At 35.2% G+C, this 19,009-nt stretch overlaps 2 protein-coding genes across 2 annotated transcripts; one reads left to right on the top strand and one right to left on the bottom strand.

The window, feature by feature from the left end:
• Positions 1-1,459: 1,459 nt before the first annotated feature.
• Positions 1,460-3,303, bottom strand: LOC144443378 (uncharacterized). Its single transcript, XM_078132845.1, has 2 exons — positions 3,163-3,303; positions 1,460-2,460 (listed from the first exon to the last, which is right to left on the bottom strand). Exons 1-2 carry the CDS (start codon positions 3,219-3,221, stop codon positions 2,169-2,171), a joined length of 351 nt encoding a protein of 116 aa, XP_077988971.1. The 5' UTR covers positions 3,222-3,303; the 3' UTR covers positions 1,460-2,168.
• Positions 3,304-5,881: 2,578 nt separating this feature from the next.
• On the top strand, positions 5,882-10,806 carry LOC144443036 (protein ABHD8-like). Its single transcript, XM_078132408.1, has 5 exons — positions 5,882-6,522; positions 8,602-8,772; positions 9,043-9,117; positions 9,535-9,667; positions 10,610-10,806. The coding sequence occupies exons 1-5, from the start codon at positions 5,882-5,884 to the stop codon at positions 10,796-10,798; spliced, it is 1,209 nt and encodes a 402-aa protein (XP_077988534.1). The 3' UTR covers positions 10,799-10,806.
• The last annotated feature ends 8,203 nt before the right edge of the window (positions 10,807-19,009 follow it).

Here is a 19,009-nt window from a genome sequence, read left to right on the forward strand (position 1 = left end):
TCATTTTGTGTTGAATCCATGAGTAGGACCAAGGACAGAGAAATAATTGAAAGATGGAGTATATTTTTCCTAAGATTCATAAGCGTCATTACCCAGATTCTCCACCGAGGGCTCACTCATTCCAGCCACCCCGGCAATCTTGGATAATGCTTGGCAAGTGGTTAGAACTGTAGGCGTGACTGTAACCGGACTAGGACAGTTTCTTATTTCGATGAAAATGATTTCTGATTTTGTTTTTCAGCAACTCTGAATATATTTCACAGATAAACCATGCAATGAAGTCCTTGCAAATCGTCTTTGTCAGAAGGTTAACTAAAATTTACTCTCAACAAAAGTTGCTATCCTGTGATTTCACATAGGGGTCACATAATCACATCAGTGGTCAGCCTGTCCATGTATCTACACTACTTTTGTTTCAGTAACTTACACAGCATTTTCCCAAAACTTTGCGTGGATGGTCGGAAGGAGTACCAGAAGTCACTAGCACTGAATCTGGACAACAGACTAAACATTGATAAAATTCTTGAATAGGGACATTTTCTAAAAGCCAGAATTTTGTAATGGGATTGTCTTTGGTACTTTCTTATAGTAACTGTTTCTAAAGTTCTCATTTTCTTTTGCTATTATGTGAAATCATGTGGTGTTCAGAACAGAGGCCATGATGTACTACCATCAAGTGTCAGCTTGTTTATATCACAAAGCATTACCTATTAAAATGCCATTTGTTGCATTCACACTTTCTTTGTATTGTAATTATGAAATATGATTTGGTACCCAGTACTTACAAGATGACTAATGAATAAAAGACAAGTTTTGCTAAAAGATACATTTTGTGGCCTTTATGTTGAAATGATGAACAGAATTTGACTGGTTTTGGCTTATAACTGTCAAAAACTGCATTCCTAAATACATCATGTTCCAGTTATCGAAATTCCAGCCACAGGCAAGCATTGCATGAAGGCACCCCAGATTTAGTAAAGTAAGGCATTCGATCGCATGGTAATGCATGAATCCGTGAATGGAATATGTGGGAGAGAGCTAAAGCAGTATCAGGGAAATGAGTTGGAACTTTGTATCTCATCGTTATGCTGCACAATGCAACTATTCTTGTCCTTGCTTCCAGCCCATGAATGGCTTGCCAAAAGCAATCCAGGTGACCATTAAAGACAATAAAGACTATTGTTGGAATATGTAGATATTTGAAATGCATGTCATGAACTTATTGAGAAACCTCGATATCCAATGAAATAACCAGTATTTTTTTTATTTAAAATTTTCATGACCAAAAGAACTAAAATGGCTTTCACACTTTGAAAATGACAAGAATGGTGCATTCAGCGAGGTACATGTATAGGTAGGTAGGACGACAGTTGTCTTGTTTAACATGCATCATGGTAACATAATAAGCACACTTTACCAGGTAATACAAATAAAACATTTATTCAAAACTGGTCATATATTATGACATATTTACAAGTCTGCAAATAATTTAACAAATCTGACCTGACAACAAAGTATAACTCGACAGCCATCTTTTCAGAGTTATAAGGAGAAATTCCTCTCTGGTACAGATACATCTGCCTTGTTATACTGGTATTGTGCAGTAATGCAGTCTTTCAAATTTGTTCAGGAATTTCTATTATCAAAAGACAACTTATTTGAGTACTTCAGTCACTAACACTTCTCATGGGCATGGTTAAAAGCAACACAAAATTGTTATACATTTCACCGAGCTCTTGGTTTATCTCAGCAATACTAAGCAAACACAAGTCACTGAATTATCAATTTTCACTAGGATTGGATCTCATGCAAAACTACATTCTTTAGTCTGGACTATAAATCTGTTATCATATTGAAATAGTTTGTCTTTTTACACTTCACTTTAATTTTTATTTCCTTTCTAATCAAATAATGAATCTCGTAATTCTTGACATGTGTTGGTGCATTTACAGTTGATGTATGGACTCTATCACAAATATAGCACAGGTGTATGACAAGTCAGTGTTCCCCAACAGTTTAGCTAGCATACGCAAATCAACACTACAAACTGAGTTTGTTGTAAGGGGGGTCAAACGTAACTTCTTAGCCAAGTTACAAAGTGTATTAAATGTCCAGTCAATCCATTTCTTCCACATGCTTGCCTGAATAGTTCCCAATTTCTCCCACAATCATGATAAATGAGTCAGCAACTTCCTTCCCTTCAGTTTCCGCCTCAGAATACATTTGATGCCACCCTTGGTTTTCACCCTTGTCTTCCAACCATGCTTTTTCAACCTTTTCCTTACGTTTGGTTGATACTCAATACCTCTAATGTTTGTACGACAAGGTTGGATTGAAGCTCCTGGGTGGTGACCGAGATTGCCAAATATGGAAGAACTGTTACCAAATACGGTAAATCTTGGTAGCCATGGAAGCGATGAGAAGTATTTACACTGCTGCAAATTTTGGCTCCCTGGAAGCCTACAAAGGAAAAGTAAAACATCAGCACCTGACTATTATATATGTAGAACTTTTATAGTAAATTCTTTGCACAAGTATTAAACTCAGTTACAAATTCACACATCAATGCACATACATAGATCCAAAACAGTTGAACATTCCTAATTTGTATGTTTACCATCATTCTCCACAAAAGATTTAGAGAGATGCAGGTCTTTCTTTTCAATTTGAACTTGAACCATATTCTAATATAGTAATAAGCCTTCTGAAAATGGCTCAAAGTTGCACCATAGTGTTGCAAGGTTATAAGCACACATCTTAATTGTAAACATGTTCTTTGCACTACTTGCTTATACTGGTATAAACTAGTTAAATTAAAGCAGTACAAAGTATTCATTCTAGCCTTGTTGGAGGAAGATGTTCTTTATCATATTGAAATGATATCATCATGTGACGATCAAGGCAAATTCTGTAACCACACAACACAATTCTACATGATGCTACAAGCTCCACTCTGTTGATCTCAATGTGACATGTTTCGCTATATTGGTAGCAAAATCTGTAATGGTATTATCCATCCACAAAGATAAGATTTAATACGAGCCCGTGTTCCCACGTGGTCTCCAATTCACCCCTCGCCATTTTGTATCGTTGGCACTTCTCATTCCCCGAACGTTTGATAAAAATTCAATGTAATGTGCCCGTTTCAGAATATGCAATTACCTTGAAAGTAGTGAAGGTTGTATTCTGGACAACCCTGTGGCAAGATTTCTCCAAAACATCCTTCAAAACGCTCGCAAAGGAGGTCCTTTGCTCGTCCACGAGGTTGTGGGCTGCTAGCTGTGGTTGTCCAACGTCGACAAGTGTATCTCGTTCTCGCACTTCACGAGATTACATTGGAACCTCTAGGTTAGTGGAGATGTGTTCACCGATACGGTACAAAACAAAATATCTCCCTCTATAATATTAACATCAATCTGTTTGAATATAATAGACTGTTTTTCAATTTTCTTTGTCAAAATTACTGTGGCTTGTAATATTTACATGACAACGACATTACACTGAGAAATCTGAAAACGTTTACATGCATCGAAACCCGGGAGATTACATAATTTCAAAGAAGAATATTCTCCACAAACCTAAATGGTCTCGAAGAAATATTTCCTGGTGATGGACTGTTGTTTTCCTGGGGCCAGGTATTCTTGCCCAACGGGTGTGATCAACATTTGCCTCTGAATGTCCTCATTAGATTTTAAAACCCGACCGTGGAATATTGAGAATAGGTAAGTTATCTGGATTGCAACGTTCATCATACTATGATACTGTCACCCTCACAGTATCAACTATCAGTGAGTGTATGGATCCCGGGGTATGGATGCACACGAATGATGTTAACCAAACCAATCAATTGGTAACGTTGCATTGTTATTGTTTGAACGAGTCGTGGTCGAAGTAGAGAGCGGTGTCACATAAACAACAAAGTTACATTTATCACCAGTGCTGTTAGGCGCATCTCTCTGATCATCCAAGAAATCAGAGTGTGTTTGTGTTGTTGTGGTGGTACAAAACTTCAAAAGTGATGTTTTGTTATGGAAACATCTATTTTACATGTAAAAATATCACAACATGGAGATAGACATGTATATCATGTATACACCTCCAGTATTAAACCATACTAACTGTACAGAGCTAATAGAGGGTAAAACACATTAGTCTAGAGACTTGATCATCATTGGTTTTCAAATCATTTGACAAGTATCTGGGCTATTCACATAGAAGATCTATATACAAAGAAAAAAATACATCAGATGTATTTCACTTTTGAATTTGTCAATGAGTAGACCCCCTCCCACCCCACCCCATACCTCTGTGCCCCCAATCCCTCAAGTTGACATTTTACCCTTTTTCAGAGTGACTGCTACCGATATTTTGACATTGATATTCCATTTTATTTTGTAGTTTCATTTATATTGTTATTTGTGACATAGTTGTGTAGATTGTAGGTCAATAAATATATTGGTAACTTTTTTTGTGTGTTTCAGCAACTGCAAAAACAACAATCATTTTGGGCACCGATTATTGAACATTTTTTTTAAGCTGGTATTTCCATTTTTAACATTTTTACTGTATCTTGTGATCAGTATGTTTAGCTTTCACAATCTGATTAAAAACTGATGTAGTGAATGTGGCTCAATTTCTTTTATTTAGTCCTGTCTGTTTTCAATTTTGTTGTACTGGGAGTGAGTGCCTTGGGTATTAGCCTGACAATGCCATAGTTGTTTCCACTAATGTAACATGCTCCAACTTGGAGTAATGATTGGTTACATAAACAGACCAACAACTGGTATCTTTCAGACTACTTGGGTATTCACCTCATCAGATTTTATTCAGATTGGCTCTCCGAACATGTTAGTATTGTACCAGGCTGGTAATGTCAACTGAAGTCTAAGCTATGTAAACAGTAAACTATACACATCAACAAATTGAAATGCTTTGTCAGGTATACATTGATCTGTTAAGTGACCTCAAGGAGTGTTTGCTCATTCACACAGTACAGTCTAGGAGTTGGTGAAGATGTTTGATTTGGGGGTTCTACTTTCTGTCAAATAGATTAGTGGATGCAATTGCATGCTTTCTTCTTTACATCGATCCCTGTCTGACTCAGCGGCCCAAAGATAATTACATAAATGCCAGATCATATGACATGTTATACTACATGCATACATGTTGTATGTATGTTTACAAAGTCACTACACAATGTTTTTTGTATCTTCCAGTATGACTTTTGTTGTAATGACTTGCACAAGCAAACTTTCTAAACTGTAGTTTGTGTAAATCATTACAAGTCATGCAGAAGACTCAAATACATTTTATGGCCGAATTGAGTTTTGACACCTGGACCAACTGTAATTTCATAGGTATAGTTGGATGTATTTAGTGATCTCAGTAACACCTCCAAATTGTTGGGTTAGGTGAAGGTTAATCTAATTAGGGAAACTTCATCATGACAGCAGCAGTACAAGACAACAGACTGAAGGCAATGATATAAAATACAAACTATCTGACAATTCATTTTCCGCTTGAATACAATCTTTTGGTAATATCTCATAGTGATACAATCTTTTGGTAATATTTCATAGTGAACTGTTTTGGAGTAATTTTTTTCTGTCAGTTATAAATTTAAGTTAAATTAGTATGATAAGTTATAATAATGTAGCCACAATGATATTTATGAAGTCGTGTTCTTCCCAAAAAATCCCAAGAAGGAAACATTGATTTCAATATTTCATTTTAGATATCAGTAACTCTGTTGATCTCACAGCTTTTTTTTTTTTTTTTGCTTTTTTTTTTTTAAATTCAAATTACAGGATGAAAATGATGTGCTAAATCTTTTTGGATATACATATGATTGCTGAGGTTAGCAGCCAAGAATTGTCTGAAGATGAGTCGGAACAGCCGAGGAGACACCTCCTGTGGATGTGTTGGAGGGAGAACACACCGTGTTGCTCCACAGCCAGGAAAATATGACAGTTATGAAATCCTAGAAATCCGTCCAAAACGTAGGATACGTGTACAACATATCAAACCTAGAACTTCTCAAAAACCTGCATCTTCAGCTGAAAATGATCCAGCAAGGCCAGTAGAAATCCAAAATGGCTCAAGTGCAAAATCAAATGAAATAAAAACAAACGCAGTCAATTCTACACAAAGAAGAGAAGACACAGCAAGTAATTCAGGGTCAACAAGTAATGAAAATCGTATTGAATACCAACGAGAGAAAACACCAATGAGTATCAGAGAGATCAAAATTTCAGAAGAAATAAAAAACAGAGTAAACAATAACAATACTGTGATATTTTTCTTTCATGGAGTCGGGGGCTCAGCAGATGTATGGAAGGCACAATTGAGATATTTTTCTAACCACGGTTATGAAGTGGTTGCTCCAGACCTGCTGGGTCATGGTTTTAGTAGCACACCCAGGAAAGAATCTGCCTACTCATTCTTTGAACTATACAGGGACCAACTTGCTGTGTTTGATAAGTACTGTACAGAGAAGAATATTCTAGTCGGCCATTCATATGGGTAAGTTACAAGTAAAATATCATTAAATTGCTAAAAATTTGAAAATTGGGAGAAATTCTTATAACAGTATTAATACTGTATATAGACATGTTATATTTAGACTAGATTGGACTAGTTCTTTTAAGTTTTGATATAGTTGTTTCCCAAGAAATCCAGTGAAGACTGACCCTCATGAGTTAAGTGTTAATACAGGAGGAAATTAGAATACAAGGGAAAACCTGTATTGTTCAGTAGAGTCAAACTGAATAACTTTAATACACCATAGCAAGCCCAGATTAGGGCTCAAACCCACCACAGGGGACGAGGCCAGTAATGTAATTTACCAATGTGCCACTGACAACCCTAATAAGACATTGTACCTCACTGCAAACACTTTATCAACATCACTTTCTATCAAAATAAGATCAAACAAGCAAGTTCAAATGTTACCAAATTGATTCACAGTGAGGTACAATGTTTTAATGTACATGCTTGTGAGTATGAACCTGTGTGGGTGTACATATGCATCAGTACATTTTGTATGCCCTCTAAGGCCACTTTGACATATCAATAATCACTGACAGTATACAGGAATGTGACACACCAGAATTCAGTGTTCCCCTATCATTATTCCTCACTATGTGATGACTCAAGAAAGCCCAGTTTTTATCATTTTGACCTAAAATGAAAACTGTGTTTCATTCAGGCACACTGATTTGTTTGTTTGGTTTCTACCAGTGTTTAGAATCCGATTATGTAAGTCATTACAACTGTTTTTGTGGGAGACACAAAAAGTATTGTGTAGCCAGGCTAATTAATGATCTTGTGGTATTAAACCTTTTGATGCATAACTTACAGCCTGTTTTATATTCGTGTTCATTGGCTCTGATACAGCCACACAGAAACCAATAATAAACTGGACATTCTACACTTTGAAGATAGCAAGTTCGTAATTTCTTAAATTTTTTTCCAACTGAAATAAACTGCAACTAGATTCAGGTATGCAGACACCAATGTTTTGACATCTGCACAGTGGCATGTTAGCTCATTTCATTTAGACAAATGTTGCAAGAAACTATTCATCCAATGTTGCTATCTTAAAGTGTAGCCTCTGCAGTTTCTGTGTGGTTGTACCAAACAGAACCAGTGACCACTAACATGAAATGGACTGTAAATTAAATATCATGCTTGCAAATGCAGACTTATTAGTAAATGTGTGTATGGTTTTGAAAACAATTTATAATACCCAACATTTATCAACCCTGATTAAAATGAACTACACATGAATAATAAATGTATGCTACCAGACTGCAATGGCTACCTTTCATCTGTATTGTTCATGACACAAGCCGCCAATAATTACTTAGAATTTGATAGAATTATGTACAATACGTTGTATGATAAAAATGCATGTATGCACACTCCTTTTCAGAACTACATTTAATGACATCTACTCAATTAAGTATTTTATTTTGGGTCCTTTCATTAATTTCTACAAGATGTGTACACTTTACAATGAATTCTGCATGTACGTTTACATTGCTGGTATTTGATAATTAGAAGGATTTTACATATTCATTCAAGAATGGTTACTTGATTGGCAAGGACTGAACAAACATGAATACTGCAGAGTCAGTTTTCAGGCTGTTAAAACTGTAGTTGAATTTTCACAGTGCTCAGGCAATACCACAATTATTATTTTCTGCCCCTGGGCTAACACTTCAGAAAATTTTGTTAAGGAGACATTTCCTGTCAACAGGACAGTTTTTACACAGTGAAACTGTCCACAAACGCGTTAACCATCAATGAAACTGTCCTCTATTTTGTTAACCATTTCAATGACACTGTCTGCAATCTTGTTAACTGTTACAATGCCATTGTCAGTCAACTCATAAGAACACATGCTGCCACACCTACCACTTTTGTTTTCACTTGTGCACTTGTTCTCCAGTGAAGAGTGCATAAAAAAAATTGTCTATACAATGTACCTTGCCCAGGTAAAAGACTTTTACCCCAAAAGCGTTCTGTTCAATCCGCTAAATAGACCGTCCATATAACTTTTAGTTATACATTACACTCTCTCTCTATATATATATACAGGGCATCCTTTTGTACCAGGCTAGCTACAGAAAGAAGAACCAGTATAAAGAAACTTGTATTGATAAGTGGAGGTGCCCCTTTACCTTTGAAGCCAACTACTTGCCAAGTATTTTGTCTGCCAGCAGCAATACTCAAATGTTGTCATCCGTGTTTGGATTATTATTTTCATCGGTAAGTTATTTTGTGTAAACAAAAGCAATGGGCCCTTGCATGTAAGAGGGTGCTAAAGCAGCTCAGTAGAGTACATATTTACAGTAACTTGCAAAAAGTGAACTGTTTATACTTGTCCCTTTTCTACAGCATATTTTTTTACTTTTTAAAAATTTGTGATAGTACTCATAAGTTTATATAGCATCATAATCAATCAGTCTGTCCATTTAAAGTTTTGTAACTGTTTACAGCAAGAGTTGGTGACTTTGTAATTTTCTTATTCCTGTGTAGGCAAGCCTTCCACAGTTCAGATCCTACACAAGAAGATAAGTCTAAGTCATTTGATGTACCAACATATGTTTTAAGGTATGTATTTAATAAACATCTCAAAACTCAGTATTTACTAGCAATCTTGAATACATATGAATTAAATGTTGTCTGCAACTCAAGAGCGTAATACTGAAGACTTTGCTACCACTGTACCACTGTGTTCCCACTCTGTTCAACATGCAGACTCAGCCATCACTAAAAACTACAACAAAAAGTTTGTTTAAATGCTACAGCTATCAACTTACCAAATTTCATGATTAATTGAAGGCATATACTTTTTCTTGCAACCTTGCATAATCTCAAATAGTAATGCATAACTTACTCTGTACTTTCGATAGTGGTATTCTTCACAATGATTGGCCTATGGAGGTCAACAAATCACAGGTCACAGGTGTCTGTGGTCTGTTCACTACTTATTGTTACAACATTAATTTCTATATTGTATTCCTATAGAGGAACAATACAAGGTCAGATGTGGCCAGAAGGTGACGAGGAATACCACAGTCTCCTCACTCCAAAAACTTTACTGATTTACGGAAGTAAAGATGGCTTAGTCTCAAAGCATGAAGAGGAATGGATGCAGGAAGTAAGTAGTCTCCTAGTAACAATTGTGCACAGAGGAGTCTCCAAGCAACAGATATCTACAGAGGACTTATAAGTCACGATTCACTAGCAGAGATTATTGTTTGCAAATGAGTTGTGTATGGTTTTATTAATCTAGACACTTCTGCATGTACAGCCTATGGATTGAGCCACACAAAACACAACAACAGATAAACTAACTAAATTCATAGATAAATTCTAAAAAATGAAAAAATAAAGAAAGAGAGTATCTTTCCCAGCCAAGTAGATGTTTCATCTTGTCAAGTCTAATAACAATCTATTGGTGAAATGTACTAAAATGTTGATGAAATGTACTAAATATGCTAGTGAAATAAATTAGTGAAATGTATTAACAAAACATCAGTGAGCTGTACTAAAAAGTTGATGAAACAAATTTAAAAGTAGGTGAAATGTACAATCTGATTAAAATCCGATGTAGATGTTGGCTAATCGTGCATTGCTATCTTACCATCGTTATTTAGCTTGAATTGACCTTCATAGTACATGTTTACGTTTTTAGCCTGATCGCCTCCTCTATGGCGATCAGGCTAAAAACGTAAACATGTACTACGAAGGTCAATTCAAGCTAAATAACGATGGTAAGATAGCAATGCACGATTAGCCAACATCTACATCGGATTTTAATCAGATTGGTGAAATGTACTAAAATACTAGTGAAATAAATTAATAATTTGGTGAACTTCAACAAAATGTTGGTGAAATTTGCACAAATGTTAATTTCCCGTACAATTCAAATGTACAGAAAATTGATGTTTGTGCAAAATAGAACCCCTGCTGGAAACATATGGGTCTGGATACCTGGCTAAAAAATGTTATAAAAAGATAGTGAATAAGTAGCACACAGACACACAGTTGTGGATAGTTTATCTTTCACAAGCTTAACATTCTTATTTCTCATTTGCAGACAATTTATGGTTCTGAACTGGAAGAAGTAGAAAATGCAGGTCACATGGTGATGATAGAACATCCAGATATTGTTAATACATTAATCCATAAGTTTATCAGCAAGGACCAAGGTGTGAAACAAACACACAGACCAATCACTGCAAGGTCATCTACCAATGTGAGGAGAGAAACAAAAGTTGTACTTTGATACCCAAAATACACTGGTAATCTTGAAATGTCAAGGTTTTATGATTCCATCCAGTTGTCAATGATAGAGTGGTCAGCCCATACCCTCTTACCACTGCAGGGTGTGAACCCATCCAGTGTTGGCTGGGTTAATTAAAAATTAACAAGGTCTGTATACAAGAAGGGTGATGCTCAGTTTGACCCTATCGCCTATCAAACAACACAGGACCTGGTTTCCATCTGCTTTACCTCTAGGGAACTCAACAATTCAACAAACTTTCAAATTTACATTCTAATTTACAGTAAAGATTATTATTAAAAGGGATTATTATGACAACATAATCTTGTTGACATTATGATTATGGGCTTGTTATGCAAGTATATATTTTGAAGTTTACTGAGTAATTCTATCCACACCCACACACAGGCTGGAATGATCATTGTGTAGTGCACCCTCACAGGGCTAATCTGATTGATGGCAGTAAACAATATATTTCTAATGTTGTTGTTTGTCACCCTTGCAAAGATGGCCACACATTTTGTATGTGAAACTGTGACTTCTCCAATGTGACTGGCGTGAACGGAACCCTTCTGATCAGCCTTAATGACATTCTTTGGCCGTGTGAGGGTGTGCTACATACATGAAATTCATACCAGTGTCTTCAAGGGCCTCTTATATTTTAAGATGTATACTGGGTATAATAAGGCATTTTCTCTCTGGTAAACTGCCAGTCATCATGACACTTAGCAGAGTTAGGAGAAAAAATTGTACAGTAAACTGAAGGTAGCATGAAATTATTCTGTGCTAATTCACATTGTTCAGTGTAATAATGCACTCGTGTATGTAGAATGGAAAAGAAATGTCATTTGAATCAAAATTGATGGAAGATTTTGCTTGAACAAAATACATTTCAAAGGAACATAGTTTCAATCTAATTTATCACATGAAATTATCACTAATTCTTTGAGTGATCATAATATCTATATGATCTTTTTACCGTCATACACATACTCTAAAAGGTGGAAGTTCACAAAATATGACATGCACATTAGACTTTGGTCTGCTTGTTGTCAAATTGATCATATTGTCTTTGTGGGTTGTTGATGGTTGAGTGGCTAGCTTGTGTGCCTCTTACTACTGCATTCAGGTTTTGAACCTGCTGTAACATTGACTGGGTTTGATTTTAGAAACATAACAGGTCTATATGTATGAAAATGATGCTCAGATTCACTTTAATGAACAATGTAGATTCTCCAGCTTCCTCCTGCTTTAACACAAGGGCACCAGGGTGCTGCACAAGTGATCACTCTATCTCAATTTCCAAACTCAACAAAGTACATTATCATTCGCATTGTCAGATTTACAGTTTTTGCCAAGGTGCAATTAATGGAAGTCTTTCCAGAAATAAAGATTTATGTCCGCATACCTCAGTAAGGCAATAACTTTTAGTGTAGTACTTAACAGTTTACTAAGAAAACAAGTGCTGAATATTAATTCTCAAGGCAAATAGTTACATATAAATGTCAGAAATTCACATTGCATTGTTTTATCATATATATATATATATATATATATATATATATATATATATATATATATATATATATATATATATATATATATATATATATATATATATATATATATATATATATATATATATATATATATATGGTTTTTTTAATTTTATTTATTTATTTATTTATTTATTGGTAATTCATTTTAAAGAGTTTGTCATCCAGAAAACTTAATTCATAATTATCAGCATTACCATTAATTTTCTCTCATTTTTTGCTGTAAATACTTTACTTTTGTATTTCATGTAACATTCAGGTTCAAAAAATGATAAAAACGGCTCAGGAATATAGGTAGAATTTTCAGCCCTATTCAGTCCTCTCTTTACTGACGGATAGGTTTGCCATGGCATGTTGTATCTGACAGGCTAGAATGTATACTACCAAAGAGAATTATTTAATTATGGTTCATTCATCGTCAGCCATTATACAAATGTAAAAACTTGATTTCCTGTTTTAGCCCCCAGTGTGGCATAGGGACCATTTAGTCTGCAAGATATGATATGACATGCAGCCCAATCATCTATCACTTCATGGTGAGGGGTGGCTGATAGGGTTGCATGATGTGTTGTATCTTACAAACTACTAAGGCTAGATTGTAATATGAAAGATTTTTTTTTGGCTTTTATCTACACATCATTAGGGAGGAAAGATTTTGCCTGTAGCCTACAGTAATCGTAGTACACATGTAACATAGAATGCCATACTATTGTGTAGTCGACAGTGAAGGATATGGAGCCGTGCAAGACTTTTCACTATCACAACATATTATACAAACATTAGGTTTCTATGATGAGGAGAAACACTGCTAGACAGTTCAACTATGAACATTGAATAACAAACCATGTACAACATGTTGCATAAAATATTTTCACTATTAGTATTAGACACAGGGTTTAATATTTAAACTATTTTAAAAGTATATTTGGAAAGTCGTTTATACATTGATATCATATGGATTTCATGATTTATTTACTATTCCTCAATAATTTTTCAAAAGAAAAATGTTGGAGAATAGTATGAGTGTACCTGTTCGAGCATAATACTGTGAGTTAATTAGTGACAATTCTACATGTTTTGAATTGTATTTCAAGTACCGGGTAATGCAGAACCAATGACACAGATTCACGTTGTTGCAATGTAAGACAACCAGGGTATAGATTCCATATTTTCTGTTTGAATGTGTACAATTTAGCTTGGGAATGGTGTAATGTCTTTTTATTGTTTGTCCGTCCCTGAAATATATCAATATTTGCAATAGAGTAATTTCTACCTCCTCTTTCATATTATTAAACCTTACAATGGTAACAAATATTTGTTGTTTTATTAAATTCATATAAATATATGTAAAGTATATACATGTATTGAAGTTATTATCTTTCCATACATGTTTTTAACAATGTATTTTGGACATAGATGTGCTTTGGAAATAAAGTTTGTGGTCATCTGTCCCCCGTTGCCTTTCTTGTCTTATATGAAGCCACGGAAGCTGTAGCCTCTACAGGAGTCTTGATGGTTTACTCAAGGTAAACAGTCTCTCCACACATTGTAGGCTAACATTGCATCACTCTCAGAGACAAGGTTGAAAAACACAGACTTGACTCTCAGTAAGTAGTTTGAAGTCATTGTTTTAATTCAAAAGCTTCTAACCAGTGTGCCCTCGAAGCCAATTTGATGTGCCACTGATGCACGCAATTTCTAGTTATGCACCAAAATTTGGTGTTCTCCTATCTCTTACTATGTGGTGACTCACAAGAAATGCCAGTTTTTCTCATTTTGACTCACAACAACAAAATTTGGCTATCATTAGAGGGCACACTGCTTCTAACCCTGGTGTCTACATAACATGATATATTCTTATTGCCTTGTCAGTTGAAGTAAAATCTGAGTACTGACAAACAGAAAATGTTGAACAAATAAACATTTGAAAATAGATTATTACAGCTGTTATATAATATACTATTACTTGTACTCCATTATAGCAGAAAAAGACAACTTACAAAATGTGAAATATGACTGGAAATTAACAAGATATGTATGTTTCTATATTACTGATCAATAGCAAATCGAATGGTAGCACTATGCTAACACAGCATATGAATGTGTGCTGTGTGAATAAGTCAAAATATTCAGAAACTAGAAATTTGACATCAGAAGTAAACAACTGTTTACCCCAGTAACCCTGTATGCATTTTAGGATAAACAAAGATTAGAATGGTAACACAATCAGTGTGAAACAACATGGGTCAAGTCCTTGTTTGTAACTCAAATTGCAAAAGAATATGACAGCGTACAGAACCCCATAATGTGTGAGTGCAAGTGTGGCATACACAGGGTATTTGCACAAGTGCTTGCTCTGTGTGCCCATACTTTCACGAGCATAGTGATAGAAAGTGCAGCAGAAAACACTGCAAGCATGAGTGTAAATATCCCAGTGTACCCACACTGGAACTCATGTGGCAAGGGGTTGTTATTATTACATCTGTTTATCTAAAACGGCAAATTGCCATAAAAATCATACAACGATCATGCGACCATGTCATTTGCATATCATTTGCATGCAGGTATGCAATAATGTTTTCAGTATTGCACTAAAGTGAAAATACAACTAGTATGCCCACACATCAGTGCAAGTTATCCCTGGTAACATATGTAATAATGATCATTATTATAAGTACAGTAACAAACGTCTTTTTTACACACTGTTTTAGCTTTTTGCAATGTACTGAGTTACAAATACAGACTCTGTCAATGTTGTTTAACATTGATTTTTCAAGTTTGAAGCCATGATAAAATTGTTTTATAAATTTAAAATCCAAAATAAGTACCCAATCCTCATCTGCATGGCCACTTTATGGCACAACAATCTTCATCCTTACTATTATTAAAACTTCTACTGTAGACTAGGCATTCTACAATGTCAAACAGCAGTGCACCATCTGAGCAGCAACTCCACTTCAAAATCTTGAAGTGATAAAAACAACAAATAAAGCAAATATTTTGCACTGGTAGCAATGTCCAATGTTTAATTTGGAACAAAAACTTAAAACTCATTGCACTAAAAATATAGCAGCTTCCAGTGATCCAAGATGTTCTTTTTTATAGTTCATAACCTCAAACTTTGTTTAACCTTTGTAATTTAATTACATGTACTGCCATCACACAATAGTCTTTAACTAAAGGCAGGTAGGTAGGCCACAATAAACTGTCATAAACCAATTTGCACTTATAAAATGTACAATGACCACCTCTCTCTCAACACTATGGGTCACTAACTTCAAGTTGAAAGATTGCATTTCATGTGAGGTTAACCCAGGGTAAGTGACTTACATGTACTAGGATATTACATAATTAGGGAGCATTTTATTATGACAAGTGGATTTCTTAGACAGGGAGTATACTTGGTGGGTTTCCTGTTGTTACAGACTTGAAAAAAATCAATCATCTACTTGTCCCAACACATCGTCAGGATATACATTATTAATCTTGCAGCCTCAATGTTTTATCCAAAAAACATATAGTTGTAAATAAGTAGATCAGTACATGACCATCATATACTGGTGTGGCTAGCTAACATTTCTTAACCTTCATTTGGGGCTATTAGTTTGTGTACTACATGTACACATTAGTGTAACACATCATTTATTCTTTCATTATTGAGGAATATTGATGTTGGAAAATCATTGTTGGTTTCCCTGATCTTCCAGCTTCCTGATATTTCCAGTTTTATCTTTGTCCTTCCACAAGGACTATTTCAAATGCTTTCTTCAAATAGGTAGACATCTATATACTCAGTGTACCCACATCAAAAATGCAGAACAGTTCTCTTCCATTGAAGTAAGTATTTACTCTAATGAAAATTTCTACTCACAGAGTCAAAACATTTCTTGGAAGTGAATCCCAAATCTTTGCCGATGTCTCATCACCATCGTCACAGGTATAATACAATGGGCTAAAAGAGACACATGACATGAGGTTGAGTTTTTATTGTTTCCTGATATCAGGTCTTATCTCTTCCAATGAAGAAAGTGTTTATTGTTTCCTGATATCAGCAGGTCTTATTTGTCTTTCTCCTTCTACTAAGAATATCTTGAATGCTTTATTCAAGATATGTACACCCATTTTTCTCTTCTTTGATGCCGTCCATGTTGCGGCTATACCATAATAGTCTCCTTTCTTAGCATTGGTAAGTCTGGACAGACCTGTGAAAAGTCAAAACAATAACAGTGTTTGTAGTCATAAAGATCACCCTTTTCTGCTTCTTATTATGACATCATGAAAAAAATTGTTTCGTTGATCAGTTAAAACAAGGAAAAAGAAAAAAATGTATAACTTTGTGTGTACATGTTGATATCGCTTTCAGTTCATAATCATTCTTTATTGACAATTTGGATGATTAAAAGCCAATTAAAGTTCCAAAATGAACCTTTTGATTTTATCAAAAATCTTTACTTGTGGTTTTGCCATCTTTAATCCTGCCACAGAGGGTATTATTTCTGTTTAATTTGTAGCCACTTTCCATAAATATCGAGTTGGTTGGGTCATTAGACACATAGAAATGAATAGAGCCACCCTAACAGTGCTTCTACCCAATCATGAGCCAAGCAAAATAGTATGACATGCAGCAACGGTTACAGGTAACTTCCATATACAAAACAGACCATAACTAAGTCTAATACATGTACAGTACATATAAAATAATTATTAAGATAAACAAAAGGTGAAACAGTAATTTGAAAACAGGGGAAAAGAGTAACTGAAAAGGCTTACCTAATGTTTCCACCATACAGGCTTCCCTTGTGTATGCTTCTACTGGGATAACACTTTGAAAACAATGCAAGGACACAACTCCTAGATCAAGATTCCAAATATCCAGAATGTGTTGAACTTTTTTACTCGGCTGGATGGACAAAGATATCAACAAATAATAACAACTTCAATGAGTAAACTTTGTAGAGATTGGGATGTTTATTCATAAAGGAGACACTCACTATCGACCAATGTGCCCTCTAAGAAAATTTGACGCGCCACTGACACACACAATTTCTAGTGACGCACCAAAATTTGGTGTTCCCCTATCTCTTACTATGTGGTGACTCACAAGAAATGCCAGTTTGTCTCATTTTGACTCACAACGACAAAATTTGGCTATCATTAGATTTAGAGGGCACACTGCTAGCGACCTTCAGTTGCCTTTACAGTTAGCAGAATAGCCTGAGGGGTCTAGCAGTAAGCCTACTCATTACCGTAGTATTCTCTCTTGGCTGGATATTATCATACACAGAGGCTAATTTGCATACAATTTACATATATATTTTGTATTTTGCATAATTATACTATGTTAAAATGGCCTGGGGAGATCACTGTTACCCCTTGTATGCTATGGTATGTGCAATACAGGAAGAATTGACACAATACTAGAATCAATGGCCTTGTCAGTAGGATTGTCCAAACCAAACCTTTCACTCATAGTGGCAAAAGCCTCACGTTATGAGAATTCTTTGAATGAACAAAGAAAAATATAAGATATCAAAATATAATCATCCTTGCACAAGCTTAATGTAAGAAAAATAATGGGGGGGGGGGATAATAGTGGTCACTGAATGTTTTAACTCATATTTCTAGCACCATAGAATCAATGACATAGACACACGTTGTCATCAAATGACCAGAGTACATATGTCCTGTTTTTCTGTTCAAATACAACTTGACATACATTTCTTATAAAGAGCATTCAAATTTTCTCATTTATGTATAGTGAAATACTTACCCTTAATCTGGGATTATGAATCTGTTCCAAACCCTCATAGAAATGGGCATAGGGTCTAGCTCTCTTCCCTTTCCCCACATAGAAGATAGCCGAGACGAACACCTTGAATGCATCCATGTCATTCATTCCATGGTGATGTCTGACAGGAAGATTTCTTGTCACTCTTGGATCCAGAAGCAAATAATTAAATGAAGATTTCAGTGTTCCTTCTCTCCACTTTCTCTGTGGATCTGGCTGGTCAAATTGAGCTGCTATTTTCATCTCTTCCTCTTGCATATCAAGTGTTAAGTTTTGACACAGGTATTGGTGTAGCTCGTATGTAAAACCTAGGTAAGGATTATAGAGGAAGAGACACCAAATTTACTTACAAAATTAAAATTTTCTATCATACAAGAACCAACAAATGTTTCAAATTCTCTGATTAATGATGTGATGGCTTGAAATTAATCTCATTTTTTTCTCACACATTCTGCAGAATTATCAACACAGCAAACACATATATCATTTTAGGACTGACAAGACTTATTGCTGTATTCATATATTGTTTGTGGATGACAGCAGAAAACAGTTTTAAATATTTTAAATTACTGGTTTCAGACTTGTATGGGTTTTTTTTGAATTCATGATAAATTTTAGTATGTTATGAGTTATACAACATTTAAACATTCTGCAGAAAAAAATCTTGCATGTAACTACAAGCATGCCTTACAGCTTTTGACTTAGGCCCCCCAAAAAATATATCTGGTTCTGGTCAGCGCGCGCGTGCCCTGAATACCCTTGCGTCGATCCTTTTTTTCCGATAATTTTTGCTTTCCCGTTCCTTATTTATTCCTGGTACATTTGTATCAGGAGAACAAGCAGCTGAAATCTACCCTACATGCCAAGATT

This window comes from Glandiceps talaboti, chromosome 12 (assembly GCF_964340395.1).
Source record: "Glandiceps talaboti chromosome 12, keGlaTala1.1, whole genome shotgun sequence".
Classification (NCBI taxonomy): Eukaryota; Metazoa; Hemichordata; class Enteropneusta; family Spengelidae; genus Glandiceps; species Glandiceps talaboti.

What these genes read in the sequence shown, in the direction of transcription:
- LOC144443378 (XM_078132845.1), bottom strand. Translation starts at nt 3,221, where the DNA reads ATGTTTTGGAGAAATCTTGCCACAGGGTTGTCCAGAATACAACCTTCA. An exon ending in CAACCTTCACTACTTTCAAG is followed by an intron (nt 2,461 to 3,162) that starts GTAATTGCATAT and finishes TTTCCTTTGTAG; the next exon opens with GCTTCCAGGGAGCCAAAATT.
- LOC144443036 (XM_078132408.1), top strand. Translation starts at nt 5,882, where the DNA reads ATGAGTCGGAACAGCCGAGGAGACACCTCCTGTGGATGTGTTGGAGGG. An exon ending in TTGGATTATTATTTTCATCG is followed by an intron (nt 8,773 to 9,042) that starts GTAAGTTATTTT and finishes ATTCCTGTGTAG; the next exon opens with GCAAGCCTTCCACAGTTCAG. An exon ending in AAGAGGAATGGATGCAGGAA is followed by an intron (nt 9,668 to 10,609) that starts GTAAGTAGTCTC and finishes TCTCATTTGCAG; the next exon opens with ACAATTTATGGTTCTGAACT.